The sequence below is a fragment of the Xenopus tropicalis genome, chromosome 8 (assembly GCF_000004195.4).
Source record: "Xenopus tropicalis strain Nigerian chromosome 8, UCB_Xtro_10.0, whole genome shotgun sequence".
Classification (NCBI taxonomy): Eukaryota; Metazoa; Chordata; class Amphibia; order Anura; family Pipidae; genus Xenopus; species Xenopus tropicalis.
In genome coordinates this window covers 134481010-134498186 of record NC_030684.2, presented here as the reverse complement: position 1 = coordinate 134498186, position 17177 = coordinate 134481010, and the positions used below count along the sequence as shown (strand labels likewise).

At 43.1% G+C, this 17177-nt stretch overlaps 1 protein-coding gene across 1 annotated transcript; it reads left to right on the top strand.

Annotated features, from left to right (window-relative positions):
- Nucleotides 1–4575: 4575 nt before the first annotated feature.
- Nucleotides 4576–15752, top strand: mr1 (major histocompatibility complex, class I-related). Its single transcript, XM_002940070.5, has 6 exons — nt 4576–4665; nt 9404–9661; nt 11388–11663; nt 14148–14417; nt 14878–14985; nt 15364–15752. The coding sequence occupies exons 1-6, from the start codon at nt 4611–4613 to the stop codon at nt 15432–15434; spliced, it is 1038 nt and encodes a 345-aa protein (XP_002940116.1). The 5' UTR covers nt 4576–4610; the 3' UTR covers nt 15435–15752.
- The last annotated feature ends 1425 nt before the right edge of the window (nt 15753–17177 follow it).

Genomic DNA, 17177 nt, shown 5'->3' with positions numbered 1-17177 from the left:
AGTATTATTAATAATAATAATAATAATAATAATAATAATAATAATATTATTATTATTATTATTATTATTATTATTATTATTATTATTAATTATTATTATTATTATTATTATTATTATTATTATTATTATTATTATTATTATTATAAATAATAATAATGCAACCCCATGGAAATAAAAAGAGAATGGGATGATTTGCAAAGTATTTAAACCCCATATTTAATTGCAAGAGAAGTGGGGCCTTAGAAGTAAAGATGGAAAGGGGGACACCAATGTTTCAATATTGCAATAGTACATTGCCCACCCAGCAATAAATATACAGTAATAGCATTAAATGGTGCAAAGTCCCCAGCATAAAAGACAATGGATTCTGAGAGGCAGCCCGGCTATTTGTTCTATGGGAGATTGCCACCTAGCAACAGCTAATGGGTTTTGCGGCAGCCTCCTGAAGATAGGCTGGAAAAATGTATTTTACCTCCACAGCCACGTTTCTGCTTTCCCCTTCTGACGTGCTTGTGTCTTCCATATGTGGGGAGCAAGCACAGGTCTGCTCAGTGCTGATTGGACAGTATAGAGCAGGAAGGGGCATAGCTTAACGGGGAGGTTAGATTTTTTTGCAGTTTCTTTATCTGCTACAGACTCCATGATGTTTACACCTTAATTTTGTTCTAAATACCACAGCAAATGTAGAGTGTCATCTCCTTTATATATTAAACATGAGGAGAGATATTTTTAATCTGTTCTGAAGATAAAGAGTGACATTAGACTCTGCTTTCTTTCCCCCTCATTTGGCTGCTCCAGGGAGGGTTCAGTCAGGGTTCAGTCCCACATGGAGTTTTTAAATGTAATGATATCTCTTCTTTGTTTGGAGTTAAACTAAGAGTATCTCACGGTTCCACTCTCAGTACAGAGGCCATTTGGGTTGCTCTAGTGGGAACCCTGCACCCTGTAGGGAGTCTGTCTCTACAGGTAATGATTCCCAGTGTTACGCAGGCTCCGCCCATTATTGTTTGGGAATCTGTATGGAATACACTGCAAAGGCCCAAAGTGAGTTTGCAGGTATAAAAGAAAATAAATAATGACAAGAGGTCAGTGGCTTAAGAGAACTGAGTGATCAGTTATCTTCCTGAGTGAGTTTGCAGGACAAATGTTTATGGAGGATGCAGTTTCTTTCACTGCAACAAACTCTATGGCATTAACTTTTCGCATCTTCCTGATATAGGAACATAATGTAATTTACACTTGCATACTTGATATGCAAAAATGAATTTCTCTTTACTTTTATCCAGCTCCCAGGGGCGTAAATGCAGAGACAGCAGACCCTGCAATTGCAGGGAAGCCCAGGAGGGCCCAGTACTAGGCCCTTATTATTAAGCAATGTTAATATATATTGGCACTATGGATCAACTTGCCAATGTCTGTGGCCCTAATATGAATTTGCTATGAGGCCCATTTACATCTACCTGCTCCACTGCCTCCGCCGGTCAGCATTTTGGGTAATCAGGCCTTATAAAACAAATGTATTGGCTTAATTCCTTTCCACCTTCTAGTTCAAAGTGACCAATGCTATTGGTCTGTCACCACTATTAGTCACTGAAGGATTACTACAATACCCCTCACCTTTTAGCAATTAAAATACAGCACTCTGAATTACATATTTAAGCTATAGCTTCCTAAACCAACATCCTTATGGCCCACCTTAGGCACCAGAAAAGACTTTGTACTGAGTTTGAGATACTATTTTTGATATTGACAGAGGCCACAAATTTGGGGATTGCATGCCGCCCCGCTGCCCCAAAGTGTTGCCATTTTTCTCCCATACAGAGCAATGGGGACCTCTACCCACTGTTCCGTATGCGATCTCAGACTTTGGGGGCACTGAGAGCAACATCCAAGGGGTCGGGGAGCAACATATTGCCCTGAGCCACTGGTTGGGGATCACTGCCTTAGAGCCTTAGCTAGTGGTGTAACCAGAGATTACGTACTTGGGATAAGGGAGCAAGACTGAGAAATCATTTTCAATTCCTGGGAGCAGCCAAAAAGAAGCTGGATTTGGAGAGCCGCACTTTGGAGTGGATCTGCTTTAAGAATAGCAGCAGTGATAAAAATGGCACGAGAAACTACAGAACAGCTGCCTGCACAGTGCTCCATTCTAAACAATCTTACTTTTAACCCTCTATCACCTGGACACAATGTGTCCAACCAATGTTCCAAGTGCAGAAGTAATGTAGGCTCTCTGTTTCATGTTTTCTGGGCCTGCCCAGAGATACAGAGATTCTGGGGGGAAGTGTTACAGTTTCTCAATGAGAAGCTTGCCTTCCCAAATATCCGCTCTCCAGAGCTTTGCCTGCTAGGGCTGATTGGAGACCTGCAACTCCGCTCTTACTCTAGGCTGTGTATCTGCAGCTGCTTTACTGTGCTAAGAAATCCATTCTATTGCATTGGAAGTCCCTAGATCCTCCTCCCCTACAATTATGGGGAAAATTGGTGGATGATTCCCTTCCCAGCCAGAAACTGTATTTCTTGTTTTTCTGTTGTTTATCTGTTTGAATGATAACATATGCAAAATAAAATCTTTAAAAAAAAAACAATCTTAGTTGTGGGAAATAATTGGCAAGCATCCCTACCACTGTCACTGTGTTTAACGTTTGTACAACTGCCTTTTGCACAATGACAATGCAGGTGTTTAATCTTTCATTTTCACGTTAAGTAAGTGGCTGCAAAGGGGCAATCATTAAAACATGGCAATTTCTATTTCCTACAGACATCATTTTCTTTGTTGAAGGTAAGAAATACAAAGGTCCTTTACAAAGGGGCACGGTGCAGATTATTTTAGGGCTCAGAGATGGCACTGACTTGTGTGCATTTTGTCCTTAATTCCATAGAATAATATTTTGCATCTACCTAAACCTGAGGAACAGCAAACAGCCTGGGGGAATAGGAGGGAGAGTAGAGAAATTCTCTCACAGTTTCAATCTAACAAGAAACACATTCCTAGACTTTTCAGAACTCATACCTGCTTTCTCCCTTCTCCTGGCTCAGCCCCCCCGCGCCTTCCAACTTGACTTGTCATGTGTAAAGCTAAAAGCTCTGTTCTCTGTGCTCCCCCCCCCCTTCCTGAGCCTTCTGCAGATCTGTAAAAGTGTTGCTAGACCAACAATCCTGATATCCGTAGTTTCAGAAGTATCCTGGACAGCACTCTAACCATTCACCCAGGCACTCAGCTTCAGCGCCAGATTCCAAATCCGGGCGCCCCTAGGCCGCCCCCTATTCCCCCCTGCGCATGCGCAAACAAAACCACCTCCCCCCAGCCGCGCTGATGCAAGCGCGCATGCGCGGACATTTAAACTCCCATAAGGAGCGCTGGGGAGAAGTCCCCAGCGCTCTGTATGGGAGCAAAATGTCAGAATTTTTGTGCGGCGGGGCGGCATGCCGCCCCTAAGTTTCTGCCGCCCTAGGCAGGGGCCTTTGTGGCCTCGCCACAAATCCGGGCCTGCTCAGCTTTAGATGATGCTGTGGTAGTTGTTGTTCAACAACAGATTCCATGTTATGCATATAAAACCAATAACGGTGTGACTTCAAACTTTTGGTCTTTAAACATTTTTTCTAAAACAAACAAAACCTAGTTTAAGTTGATATATATGGGATCAGCATATAAGTATGTTATGCAATGTTATGATATGGTATGCTTTTCTACAACATTATGGTTTTTATGTTTTTTATTACAAACTTCACAAGAAAGAATTAACATAAGTCAGACCAACATGCCGGCCAATAATTACAACTTACAACCAAAATTCACCCCCCCCAGTCCACTGGCCAGATGTCCTGATGAAGAACCTGACAAATGGACAAAAGCAGTCTCAGTTCAATGAAGAGTCTATGCCTTTGCCATGGATTTCTGGAAGAGGACGGTGGAAAATCAAAACTATTTATATCCATAGGAATTTGTTGCTCCCGGGGGTCTGAAGGGGCAAAATCCACAATAGTGAGCTTGGCAGGTCCAGAAAGCTCCAAGTCCCATGTAAGAACACAGTCTAATAACAATGTTAAAACTCCTAGAAAACCTGGGAGAAACATATCGTTAACATTCTCGGGAAACACAGATGGATAGTATTGGCTTTTATTGCCAGTCCGGGGGGGGGGGGGTGAGTAAAGAAGCAAGCTATGTGCATAATAAATTACAAGTCCTTTCAGAAGGTACGGGCTTTTTTTTTAAAAAAATGGCTGACATATAATCTCGCAAGATTTTTCCTGCATTGTAGCATTTCCCATGTGGCTTTGCGAGACAACTTTCAAAAAGTCGGGTCTTGTGGGGCTTGTGCTCATTTTAAAAGCTGCTGTATTAGTTACAGCCATGCAGAAAAGATCAGGGTATGTAAATAATATTAACACTTAAATTACATTCCTTGTGTAAACTGAAAAGTCACAGGTTCCCTTAAAGCAACTTTATGGATTTCCTGCCAATTGCCCTTTCTGCCTGGTAACTGTGACTGTTGTATCTATCATTGGACAGAATTGATTCCAGGTCTAATCAGGGCTTAAGCTCTTGAAACAGAGCAGGTTATTGTGATTATTGCTCCGAGTGACAGTATAGGAAGCACAGTAACAGAATGGCTTGTTATATCTCTCTAGTGTTCCTTCTGGGCTTCCCTGCCGTGTATTCTGGTGAGTCTGATTGTATTGTTATAGGGCTTTTCTGTACTCCTGATACCGTGGGTTATTCCCCACCCAACTGACTAGGACAGGTTCCTACCTTCCCATCCTTAATTGGAAGAGATTATAAGGACCCGCCCCCTAGCAGACCGTTTTTTTCCCTTTCCTAACTGACTAGACTTCTTGACTCCCCTGGGTGACATATTCACCCTGCCAGGGCAAGTTTCTTTGGGTCCCCCCTCAGCTCTGCTTCTAAGCAGGGGACCCAGTGGGAGTCCCATTAGGTGGCCGGGACAGATGATGCCTATTAAGGCTAAAATATCTATGGGAATGGCTGCCAGGGCTCTAAGGTTTCATTCTGCTGCTGTTCGTTTCTGTTACTTCTCTCCCATATTGCTCATTTAGCTGTGCAGATTCTCTATTCAAACTACAGTGGGTTTATATTTTTTTCATATATGGTTGTTTTGCACTTACTTTATATATTACATTTTGCAGTGATGTGCCCGTCTTTCCATTTTTTGTGAATTGCTGTGAATTGCGCCAAAAAATTTGCTTGAGCATGGCCACTGGGCATGTTGTTTGTGCACGATTATGGTGCCAATTTTAACTTTGCGAATATAAATGCATCTTGGGGTAATTTGGACACAGAGTATTGGCACAAATAAAAACTCTTAAAGTGATACTGACACAAAAAAAAACTACTTTTTAAAATATGAATCTACATAAAAAGTTCCCTATAGGTCATGTTGATCATTTCTCACTGATAGGGCTGCTTTTGTGAGTAATTGTTACTTAAAGTTCTTAAACCTGACTGTTTTGCCAAACTGACTGTTCCTTCTCAGCCTGTCAGTTATAGTTCCTAATGCTAACGGACCCCTGCTGCACAAATATGGCCGCCCCCTCATAGAGGGACATGGGGAATCAGATAGGGAATGTAAAAGCCTCAGGAAATACGTTAATGGCAAAATTATAAAGCTCATCCAAAGACAATGTTATGAAAAATGTAAAAAAGGTTTAATTTCTGGTGTCAGTATCACTTTAAGGACATGCTCACTGCAAATAAAAATTCAAAATTATGTTTGCACATTAAATGCACCAGTCTTGCCAAACAAACTTTATAAATGAGCCACAGTATGTTTTCGCCCTTTTCCCCTTTCCTACTTGCATAATGGCTCATATCCATGAGCGTTTGTACCTTCTCTTCTTTGTGGTGGCCTTCTCCTGCGTTCTACAGCGCACCCCATTCTTCCTCATGGAATAAGCACAAATGTCCTTGAGGGTTTGTAGGACAAAAGACCAAAAGCTAGGGATATCTGCCCCACAGGGGACCTCTTTACAATCTTAAATGCTAACAAATCTCTACTCATACCTCTACATTACGTTTTGGCCAGTCTGTGGCATGGAAAGGGTTTTTGCCCATGTGGCCCCTGTAAGAAAGAATGGGATGTGCTCCTTCCTACCCCCCCTGCAGTGGAACGCAGGAGAACCCACCACAGGGAAGCGCAGGTAGAAACGCTTATGTGTACGAGCCCTAAGGCTAATGTCTCTCATCTGCCCCATGCCCCTCATGAGTTATTAGCTTATTGGCCCATATATAGGGGCAAACTGACAACATGAATGACAAAATAAGCCACATATACTCTTGGCCTGTAGTTGTGGTCTTGTACCGATTAACCTGCATAGACCCCTAATATAATCGGATTGTGAGTTTTGGACCTATTGGCCCCAGGTACATGGGGCAGTGCACGCTAGCAAGCATAAGTTTGTTGCTATGACTATTGCTTTACCTCAGCGGGCTGTTGGGTTCAAATTGGGGTCATCCTTGAAAGATTTAACAGCAGTGCATTGTGGGGTATTTGCCAGAAGGGAACATATATCTGCACATACAGATGTGATTGGTTGATGGACAGGTGGTCTGATTGATGTTCATAGGCAGGCAGATGTTGTTTCCCCAGCAACAGGATATTTGCAGCTGGATGGCTGCCTATATAAAGGGGTGTCACTGGGCAGCGATGTTCAGAGGAGTTCTCAGGATGAGTAAGTCAGTGATGTCAACGCATGCTGAACCAGTATCCGCCACCGCTGGACCACCTCCTTTTACCTCCGAGATGGCCAAGTCGGCACGCCTAGACGAAATTATGCATTCATGGTGAGAGAAGTGAGGTTGGAGAATGCCCTTCCTAGGTGATGTGGTAATGGCAGATTCTGTTAATGCCTATAAGAGGGGCCTGGATTAGTTCTTGAACAATCAGAATATCCAAGGCTATTGTGATACTAATATCTACAGTTAATATTAATGTTTGTATATATAATTTATATATGTGAGTGTATAGATAGGTCAGTGTGGGTCTGTATGTGAGTGGATAGATAGGTCAGTGTGGGTCTGTATGTGAGTGGATAGATAGGTCAGTATGGGTCTGTATGTGAGTGGATAGGTCAGTATGGGTCTGTATGTGAGTGGATAGGTCAGTATGGGTCTGTATGTGAGTGTATAGATAGGTCAGTATGGGTCTGTATGTGAGTGGATAGATAGGTCAGTGTGGGTCTGTATGTGAGTGGATAGATAGGTCAGTGTGGGTCTGTATGTGAGTGGATAGATAGGTCAGTATGGGTCTGTATGTTAGTGTATAGATAGGTCAGTGTGGGTCTGTATGTGAGTGGATAGATAGGTCAGTGTGGGTCTGTATGTGAGTGGATAGATAGGTCAGTGTGGGTCTGTATGTGAGTGGATAGATAGGTCAGTATGGGTCTGTATGTGAGTGGATAGATAGGTCAGTATGGGTCTGTATGTGAGTGGATAGATAGGTCAGTATGGGTCTGTATGTGAGTGTATAGATAGGTCAGTATGGGTCTGTATGTGAGTGTATAGATAGGTCAGTGTGGGTCTGTATGTGAGTGGATAGATAGGTCAGTGTGGGTCTGTATGTGAGTGGATAGATAGGTCAGTGTGGGTGTGTATGTGAGTGGATAGATAGGTCAGTGTGGGTGTGTATGTGAGTGGATAGATAGGTCAGTGTGGGTCTGTATGTGAGTGTATAGATAGGTCAGTATGGGTCTGTATGTGAGTGGATAGATAGGTCAGTGTGGGTCTTATGTTATGTACTGCTCAAAATAAAACAGCTGCAGCCTTTCTCCCCAATGCTCTAAGTGTCTTGTGTATTTATTTACTGATTGATTTGTGTGTGCTTCCCTATTGTGTGCTACTGGCCCCATGTTGTACTTGGGGGGGTATCAGATCAGCCTGTTTCAGCCCTATGTAACTCTTGTTTGTTAAGCCAAACTCAAACTATATCATGCCATCTGCCTAACGCTGTCTGTATTAAGGGAAATACATAGAAGATGTGAATCCTATTTTTGCTTGTGGTTTTCCATACACATTTTTTTTAAAAATGACTCACTGTTTTGTTTTTCTCTGCTGTTTCATTTCTTAAAGCAATACTGACATGGGAAAACATGTTTGTTACAAAACACAAAACCCATCAGTTAATAGAGCTTCTCCAGCAGAATCATGCATTGTAATCTGATTTTCAAAAACACAAAGATTTTTTTATATTTAATTTTGAAATTTCCCATGGGGCTAGACATATTCTTCATTTCCCAGGGTGCCACAGCCATGTGACTTGTGCTCTAATAAACTTCAGGCACACTTTACTGCTGCGCTGCAAGTTGGAGTGATACCCCCCCAGCAGCCGATCAGCAGAAGGCAACAAAATGGTGGCTCCCTGAATTCTGTATTGCTAAAAATCCAAATTGCGTTCATGACTCCTCCAGTTACACTGAGTAGGAGAAACAATAGCTTATTTGTTCTAATGTGTAGCGCTGGCTGAAAGCTCAGACTCAGGCACAAGGCACTGAGATGGCGCCTACACACCAATATTACAGCTACAAATACATTTGTTGGTTCATGAATATGTAAACAGTGTCATTTAGGAATACAATGTATACCATAAAAATCATGGCAGTGTCCCTTTAACCTTAGGAGGTTAGCATAATGTTAGGGGCTGCCTGTGGCTGGTAGAACTGGAAAAGGGATGTGGGAAGGCCTTTACTGTGACAGGCCAATATCTCTCATACGGACGTGCAATGAACCAAGACAGACTTTTATTAAAGCAGCTTCTCACAGGGGGCAATGTACAACACTGGGGCACTGGGAACTCGACTCTCTCCAAATAATCAGTTACATAGACCTCGTCACCTCAGACTGCCCAGCTAACTAACTACCTACCACCTCTGAGGTGGTCCTAATACTGAACTCCTACTCACCCTAATTCTAGTTGGGATGGCATTTCTCTCCTCTGGCTCCAAAGCGTATCTTTCCTCTTGATGTTCCTAGGCCAAAGGGGAAGTGCACATCTTATACACTTAAGCTCCTCTAGGGAAACTCCCCTACAGGCCAACCTTAAGGGTTGGTACCATCTGCAGGTTTAAAATAAAGCTTTATTTAACCTCCTTACAGTCAGACTGGCCCCCTTGGGGCCCACCAGGAAACCTGACACTTGGGGCTAATTCAAAAACTATAAATGTACATGCAGACTGTTATAGATATTAAATAGGTGCATAATGGAAGAAAGGTTTGCTGGCAATTATTCTTGGCTGGGCCTACTAGGGTGTGGGCCCTAATGGAAATGCTCTAGTACCCTGGGAGCCCATTGGGCCATGCTATGGTACCAGCTGGCAAGAAAGAAAAGTTGTTTCCCAGCTGTTCTTATCACTGATCCAGTTAACATTTTTCTGTTTTTGTTTTTTTTAGGAAGTCACACACTAAAATATTATATAACCATGTTATCCACTGCCTACCCAGGCCTGCCGCAATATTCAGTCATTGCGTATGTGGATGACGTGCGGTACGGAAGGTACAACAGTGACACGCGCCACGCTGAGTTTTTGATTCAGTCTCTGATGGTATTTTCTGAACACTCGGAAGGTCTGAACAAACAGGCACAACTAATTGAAACAATGCAAAAAGCGATCATGAACTTTATTATGGATTCTTCAAACATGACTTATGGTAAGATTAATATTCAAATAAAATACCTGAATACAAATTAAAATGTGTGTTTATATCATACCAGCCAGAGCCTGTCATGCTATTGTGCACTGCATAGAGATCGCTACCCGAATTTTTAAAAACGAAATCAGTATTATCTAGTATAGGTAAATCTAAAGCAAGTAGTTTCACTACTCATCCGAGCAGCTTCTTCAGTTCAACTGACTGGTATGGGAAGGTCTCAGCATATGTACTCTTCCACTAATCCAATCACAATGGCGCACTGTAACTCTTCAGAGAGGTGACACCTGCAACTCATAGAGGTGTGAATGCTGTGGGGTTACTGTGATAGGATTACTAAAGTATCATGCAACTCATAGAGACAGGTGTTACTTGAGTTGCATGAATGGATGTGTGAAGAGTTCTGAAACTGCCGGGGTACAGATGTTAGAACAGCATTGTATGTAGCAGACAGATGGTGTCGAAGGCCCCCACCTCTGTTTAGGGATGGTTTCTCCACCTTAACATGAATAGAATATTTTACACCTATTTCAAACCAGTGGTCTTCTTTGTCCAAAGTTTGGATGTTGCTATTCTCAAAGTAATGTACCTTGTCTTTTAGGTGTAGAAATACAGCAGAGTCTTGCCCTGTAGAGTTTGCCCTCCTGTGCTGAGCCATTTGCTTTAACAGCAGTTGCTTTGTCTCACCAATGTATAGGTCTGTGCACTCCTCACTAGACTGGACTGTGTATACCACATTGCTTTGTTTTTCCTTTGGTGTTGGATCCTTTGGGTGTATCAGTTATTCCATTTGGTGTTCCTGTTGGGCTTAGTTGCTGTTGTTTTGACAGAGGCCCAGTCTGGGTAGCCACAAGCTTTTAGTGCTCCTCTGAGACTCATACTCCGTAAGAGTGAGTTTCCTGTATACTTCTGTTTTCAAGTAACCCCCCTCTTGCATTGATATCAAAAAAGGAAGTTTGTTCTTATAGACACCCTCCCTTGCAAACTTGATGTTATTGTCCACTGAGTTAATGTGTTCTGAAAAGGCCGCCACTTCATTGGATCTGATTTTAACCAAAGTTTCATCTACAAAACTGAAACAGTGACTTGGTGTAATTCCATTGAATGTAATTATGGCCTTCCTTTCCACTTCCTCCATATACAAGTTGGCTACAATGGGAGAAACTGGTGAACCCATTGCACAGCCAAGTTTCTGCCTGTAAAATGTCCTTGTATTTGATGTATGTGGTGTTAAGGTAAAATTGCCTCTGTGGGTAGGTATACATGTGAACAGTGTAGTGACATCATATGATATCATTGTTTCTTCTGCCTCTAGTTAATTCCATGAATCTTGGTGACAAACTCTTTGGCATTTTGGATATTATGCACTGTTATACTTACAAGTATTTTGCTGCTGTAAGTCACTGAATTGATGCTGCTACCAATAGGCCTGAGTGGGGCTCCATCTTTGTGTAACATCTTCAATGATTACTTAGCAAGTCCATTTGCTTTACATTTACTTATACTAGATATACCATGACCTGGATGAATGAAAATCTTCATAGTCAAAACAATATTGTTTCTCCAAATTGGAGTACAGTCTCTATTAGCCCACAATTTTTATATGATTGATGCCCATTGCAATAGCGAGTCTGGCTGACAATAGTAACATGGTGTCATTTGTGTGCCTGGCTATACTTAGACTTTGACCAGAATTTCTATGTAACTCTGAACCTTTTTATTGCAGATATTAATTACGTGTTCCAAATCCAGGCTGCCTGTGTGCTGCATGAAGATGGTACAGTTGATGTATACGAAGAGGGAGCATTAGATGGCAAACAGCTCGTAGTGTTTGATAAAGAGACAGTGGAGTTTGTACCTGTGACCAGAGAGGCCGTGCTTCTGGCACAGTGGGTGAATAAACAGGCATTTGCAAAGAAATATAAAATATTAATGGAAAATAGGTGCACTCAGCATTTGACATTGTATCTACCATATATAAAGAGTTACTTGGATGAGAAAGGTGAGCTCACAAACCAACATTTCTACTATGCAAATGCACTTTAAATGAATTTTTATGAGGTACAGGATTCTAACTGCTCTACATTTGATTAAATCTAAGAATTAGAATCCACACCTTAATTTGTATTTACTTGAACCTTGGAACAGTACAGGATCATCCACAAGCAAAAATATGTTCTTTCAGTGGTCAGTTTGGTTAAGGCCACACTAAAGTAAATAAATATTCCTATTCATTTTTTTTATTTCCCCAACTATATCTGGGAACCCCCCCAAATTCAGTTCATGACTAATATTCACACACACATATGTTATCACTGAACATTTTCAAGTGGGTTCTAGCTGCCTGAGAGATGTATGAGCGTAGGATCCAGGCACAAGTGTTACATGAAACCCATTGAGGCAGGTATTAGATATTTGTGTTACCTACCTTCCAGGGCTGTATCTATATATAGGCACCTGTGGGGCGTGGGTGCCTATATACAGTAATTGTAATGTAATTAGTGAACAGCCTCTTTGAAATCTTTGAATACCTGCCACAACTGTTGTTAAAAGGTTAATAGTAAGGCTGCAGCATCCCCTTAATCACTTATGATTCATTCTCCTCCTCTAAACCATTTGGCCCCCTCCCTGAGGAAGGGCAGGGGCTCTTGGCGTACTGAGCATTCTCAGTTCTGCTCAGATTAAACAAATGTAGGGGCCCATGGGGTTAATCTGCCCCTATGGCTTTAAACCCTACCACTTCCTGAGTTCTGCTGTAACGGGGCAAAGTCCCATGTATCAGTTTATAGTTATACCTATTGGTTATTTTGGTTGATCACACCCCTCATATAGTGTTTAGCAGGAGATGTGGCTTCCTCTTTGGCTGCCTCTGAACCTCAAGAAACAGCTCCACTGAGCCTGGGATCAGAATAGGCCCCAGTAAAGCCTTATTGCTCCAGAGTGTCACCATCCACTCTGGTGAAGTTGAGGACAGGGACCCAATGAACGAGGACCAGCTAGATAGTTACTCTTGTAAGAGCACTCTTTAGGAGATTGAGGTAGAGAGGGAAGGAAGCAAGGGCAGTTTCAAGCCCCACCAAGGAAAGTAGCTCTGGAAGTACTCTTCTATCCGACAATGTTGCCTCAGCACAGGGCCACAGAGTAGACATAGGAGACAGGCAGTATCCACAACCCTGATCCCTAGTCACCTGGAGGACTCTCAAGCTAGGGGTTATCAACCTGAGGACTGAAGTATCTACCCCTGTTTCCAAAGGGGTGCCAAGCTGACAGGTGCATAGAAGGTGGGATAAACCGGTGTGCATCCTCTCTTGTATTACTATCATTTAACATCTATATCTGCATTTGTGAGTATAACCCTGCATTGCTACTTGTCTTTGACAATAAACAGTACTATAGTTCAACAGCAAGAACCTTCTGGCATCTATCTTTGCTAAATCTGCACTACACAGCTACAGTGAGTTGTAGTTCCACTACACCCTTGCTCCACATGACATGATCTCTTCCATAGAGTGAAGGCCCATCCTGTTTAAAAGAGTTGCATGTAACCCATGCTCTATCATAATACTATCATAATAATAATACTAATACTATAATAATCATAATACTAGCCTGGGTTTTAACTATTTTATAGCCAAATATGGTTTCCATAGAAATTCTGCTCTAGCTGTGTACTCTGCTTGAAAAACATGTTTTTTCTCCCAACCTCCTCTCCTGAGCTCAGTTTAATGACTACAGTGCTCAGTCAAAGCAGGCAGGTAAGTGCTGCCTGTGTAAACCTGCATTCTTCTTGTGCACATGTGCTGTTTGCAGATGTAAATGTCACAAATGATGTGTCAGAAGGAAAATGCCCACTGGGTGAAAGCTGCTATTTGTTTTAGGAAAATGTGATGGCGCTGGCAAACAGAGGGAATATATGCAGTACAGGTGGGATAGATGTGCTTAGTATACACTGTCCTTTGCTTTAGAGCAGTGATCCCCAACCAGTGGCTAAGGGGTAACATGTTGCTCCCCAACCCCTCGGACATTGCTCTCAGTGCCCCCAAACCAGGGAGTTATTTTTGAATTTCTGACTTGGGGGCAAGTTTTAGTTGAATAAAAACAAGATTTCCTACCAAATAAAGCCCCTGTAAGCTGATAGGGTGCATAGAGGCTGCCTAATAGCCAATCACAGCCCTTATTTGGCTCCTCCATGAACTTTTATGGTGCTTGTGTTGCTCCCCAAGTCTTTTTACATTTGACTGTGGCTCACGAGAAAGAAAGGTTGGGGATCCCTGCTTTAGACAATTTGAAACTTGCTTTGTTACTGGATGTGGGTAGAAGAGCCAGACTGTGACCCTCATGCTCATTGGTAGGAAATGGCTTTCTACACTTTTTAATTGTCTCAATCAGGTTATTGAAACTTGGATATCAAATCCAAAAGAATCATAAGAACATGTCTGCAAGCTTTAAAAAAACTCAATGTTTTTATTCGTCTTTTTCCTAACAGTGCCCCGTGTAAAATTGTCAAGTTCAGAGTCAGAGAGTGGCACCAAACTGCACTGCCGGGTGTATGGGTTCTACCCCCGAGATGTGGAAGTGAAGTGGATAAAGAATGGGAGAGATGAGATTCACTCAGAGGAGGCAGCACAGATCCTGCCAAACCCTGATGGCACCTATCAGATCAGAGTCAGTGTGGGGGTAACACCAGAGGGGGGCGCCACTTACTCCTGCCATATAGATCACAGCAGTTTGGAAAACCCACTGGTTGTTCTCTTTGGTGAGTGTTATCAATGGGTGAAACTTAGAATTCACCATCTGATAAATGTGCTTCTAAGAATCCCATAGGAATGAATAGAAATTGGGTGAATTTTCCTGGCAAGGGGACTCCTCAATAATTATTCACATTTTATCAAATAAATAGGACCTTGCCAGCCTCACCCCAAGGCAAAATTCAAAGCCAGAATTCCATAAGAGATTGCTACTATGCTCTGCCGTTCCTAACTGAAGACTTGACATCAGCACTATGGCTGTGATCTCTTTTTACCCATTTCTGGCTCCTGGTGTTTTAAGGTATGTAACAATGGGGTTCAGAGGGATAGTTGAAAGAGAAGGGCAATTGAGGAGTCCCCTTGCCAATGCCAGTACTGCCAAATCTGATGGCTGTGTGTGTAATTCAGTGATTATGGGTGTGAGTGTGTCTGTCAGTAATGATCTGCCTCTCTCTATTCATTCTGTAGAAACAGAAACCAAGAATTCAAATATTACTTACATCCTTATTGCTGTCGGTGTGATTGTTCTCTTCCTTGCTTTTGGCCTGGGATTTTTTATACAAAGAAAAATGAAAGGTATCGTTTAATTTATATATAGAATTATTTCTTTCTTTACATTAAGTTATATTGTACATGATAAGGATATTAGCAGTCACTGAGGGGTTCTGTGCCCATATAAAGGCACAAGGCTGCAGGCTGAGTTATACAGGGAACTCTGAGTATCACTCATGTATTATAAGGGATAATGTACCCCCTACTGTAAATGATAAGGATATTAGCAGTCACTGAGGGGTTCTGTGCCCATATAAAGGCACAAGGCTGCAGGCTGAGTTATACAGGGAACTCTGAGTATCACTCATGTATTATAAGGGATAATGTACCCCCTACTGTAAATGATAAGGATATTAGAAGTCATTGATGAGTTCTGTAACCATATTCCTTTTACTTTTATAGGATTTAAAGACAGCCAGCAGAGTGCGAGCACAAATGAACAGGAAACTGCACTGCAAGAGAATATTTTGTAGAGCCCCCTGTTGGGAATCATATGGTGCCCCAGAACTTTTTTCATCTGCTATTGAAGTGTAACAAATGGGCCAAAATGAGACACAAAATGGAGTCTATAAAAAAGGAAAAAAGATAGGCAATCTCCCTTACTGTAACTTTATTCCGTATATAAAATAGCCCTTCATCAACAAAATGACTTTGTCAAGGGCAAAATAAATTTTACCCTTGAGAAAGTCATTTTGGTGATGTAAGGCATTGGGCTGTATCCATCTGCAGACTAATGAGCAAAATCCCCCCTTCCATCTCTAAGCTCGTTACACAAGGGGGCACATTCATGAAAACGCGAGTTCAAATCCCGAATGGGATAAATTCGGATTGGATATGATAATTTCTTAAGATCGCAAATATCACGAATATGATTATGAAGAAATCGTATTAGTCATGATAATATCGTATTGGCGATCCGAAAGCCACAAAATTTTTGTTTCCGAACGATTGTAAAATGCAGGAAAACTTTTGACTTTGATCCTTCTGTGCATGATTTTGGAAGCCTCCCATAGGGCTCAATGGCACTCTGCAGCTCCAACCCGGCCCAAGGAAAGTCTCCCATAGGGCTCAATGGCACTCTGCAGCTCCAACCCGGCCCAAGGAAAGTCTCCCATAGGGCTCAATGGCACTCTGCAGCTCCAACCCGGCCCAAGGAAAGTCTCCCATAGGGCTCAATGGCACTCTGCAGCTCCAACCCGGCCCAAGGAAAGTCTCCCATAGGGCTCAATGGCACTCTGCAGCTCCAACCTGGCCCAAGGAAAGCCTCCCATAGGGCTCAATGGCACTCTGCAGCTCCAACCCGGCCCAAGGAAAGTCTCCCATAGGGCTCAATGGCACTCTGCAGCTCCAACCTGGCCCAAGGAAAGTCTCCCATAGGGCTCAATGGCACTCTGCAGCTCCAACCCGGCCCAAGGAAAGTCTCCCATAGGGCTCAATGGCACTCTGCAGCTCCAACCCGGCCCAAGGAAAGCCTCCCATAGGGCTCAATGGCACTCTGCAGCTCCAACCCGGCCCAAGGAAAGTCTCCCATAGGGCTCAATGGCACTCTGCAGCTCCAACCCGGCCCAAGGAAAGTCTGCCATAGGGCTCAATGGCACTCTGCAGCTCCAACCCGACCCAAGGAAAGTCTCCCATAGGGCTCAATGGCACTCTGCAGCTCCAACCTGGCCCAAGGAAAGCCTCCCATAGGGCTCAATGGCACTCTGCAGCTCCAACCTGGCCCAAGGAAAGTCTCCCATAGGGCTCAATGGCACCCTGCAGCTCCAACCCGGCCCAAGGAAAGTCTCCCATAGGGCTCAATGGCACCCTGCAGCTCCAACCCGGCCCAAGGAAAGTCTCCCATAGGGCTCAATGGCACCCTGCAGCTCCAACCCGGCCCAAGGAAAGTCTCCCATAGGGCTCAATGGCACTCTGCAGCTCCAACCTGGCCCAAGGAAAGTCTCCCATAGGGCTCAATGGCACTCTGCAGCTCCAACCTGGCCCAAGGAAAGCCTCCCATAGGGCTCAATGACACTCTGCAGCTCCAACCTGGCCCAAGGAAAGTCTCCCATAGGGCTCAATGGCACCCTGCAGCTCCAACCTGGCCCAAGGAAAGTCTCCCATAGGGCTCAATGGCACCCTGCAGCTCCAACCCGGCCCAAGGAAAGTCTCCCATAGGGCTCAATGGCACTCTGCAGCTCCAACCCGGCCCAAGGAAAGTCTCCCATAGGGCTCAA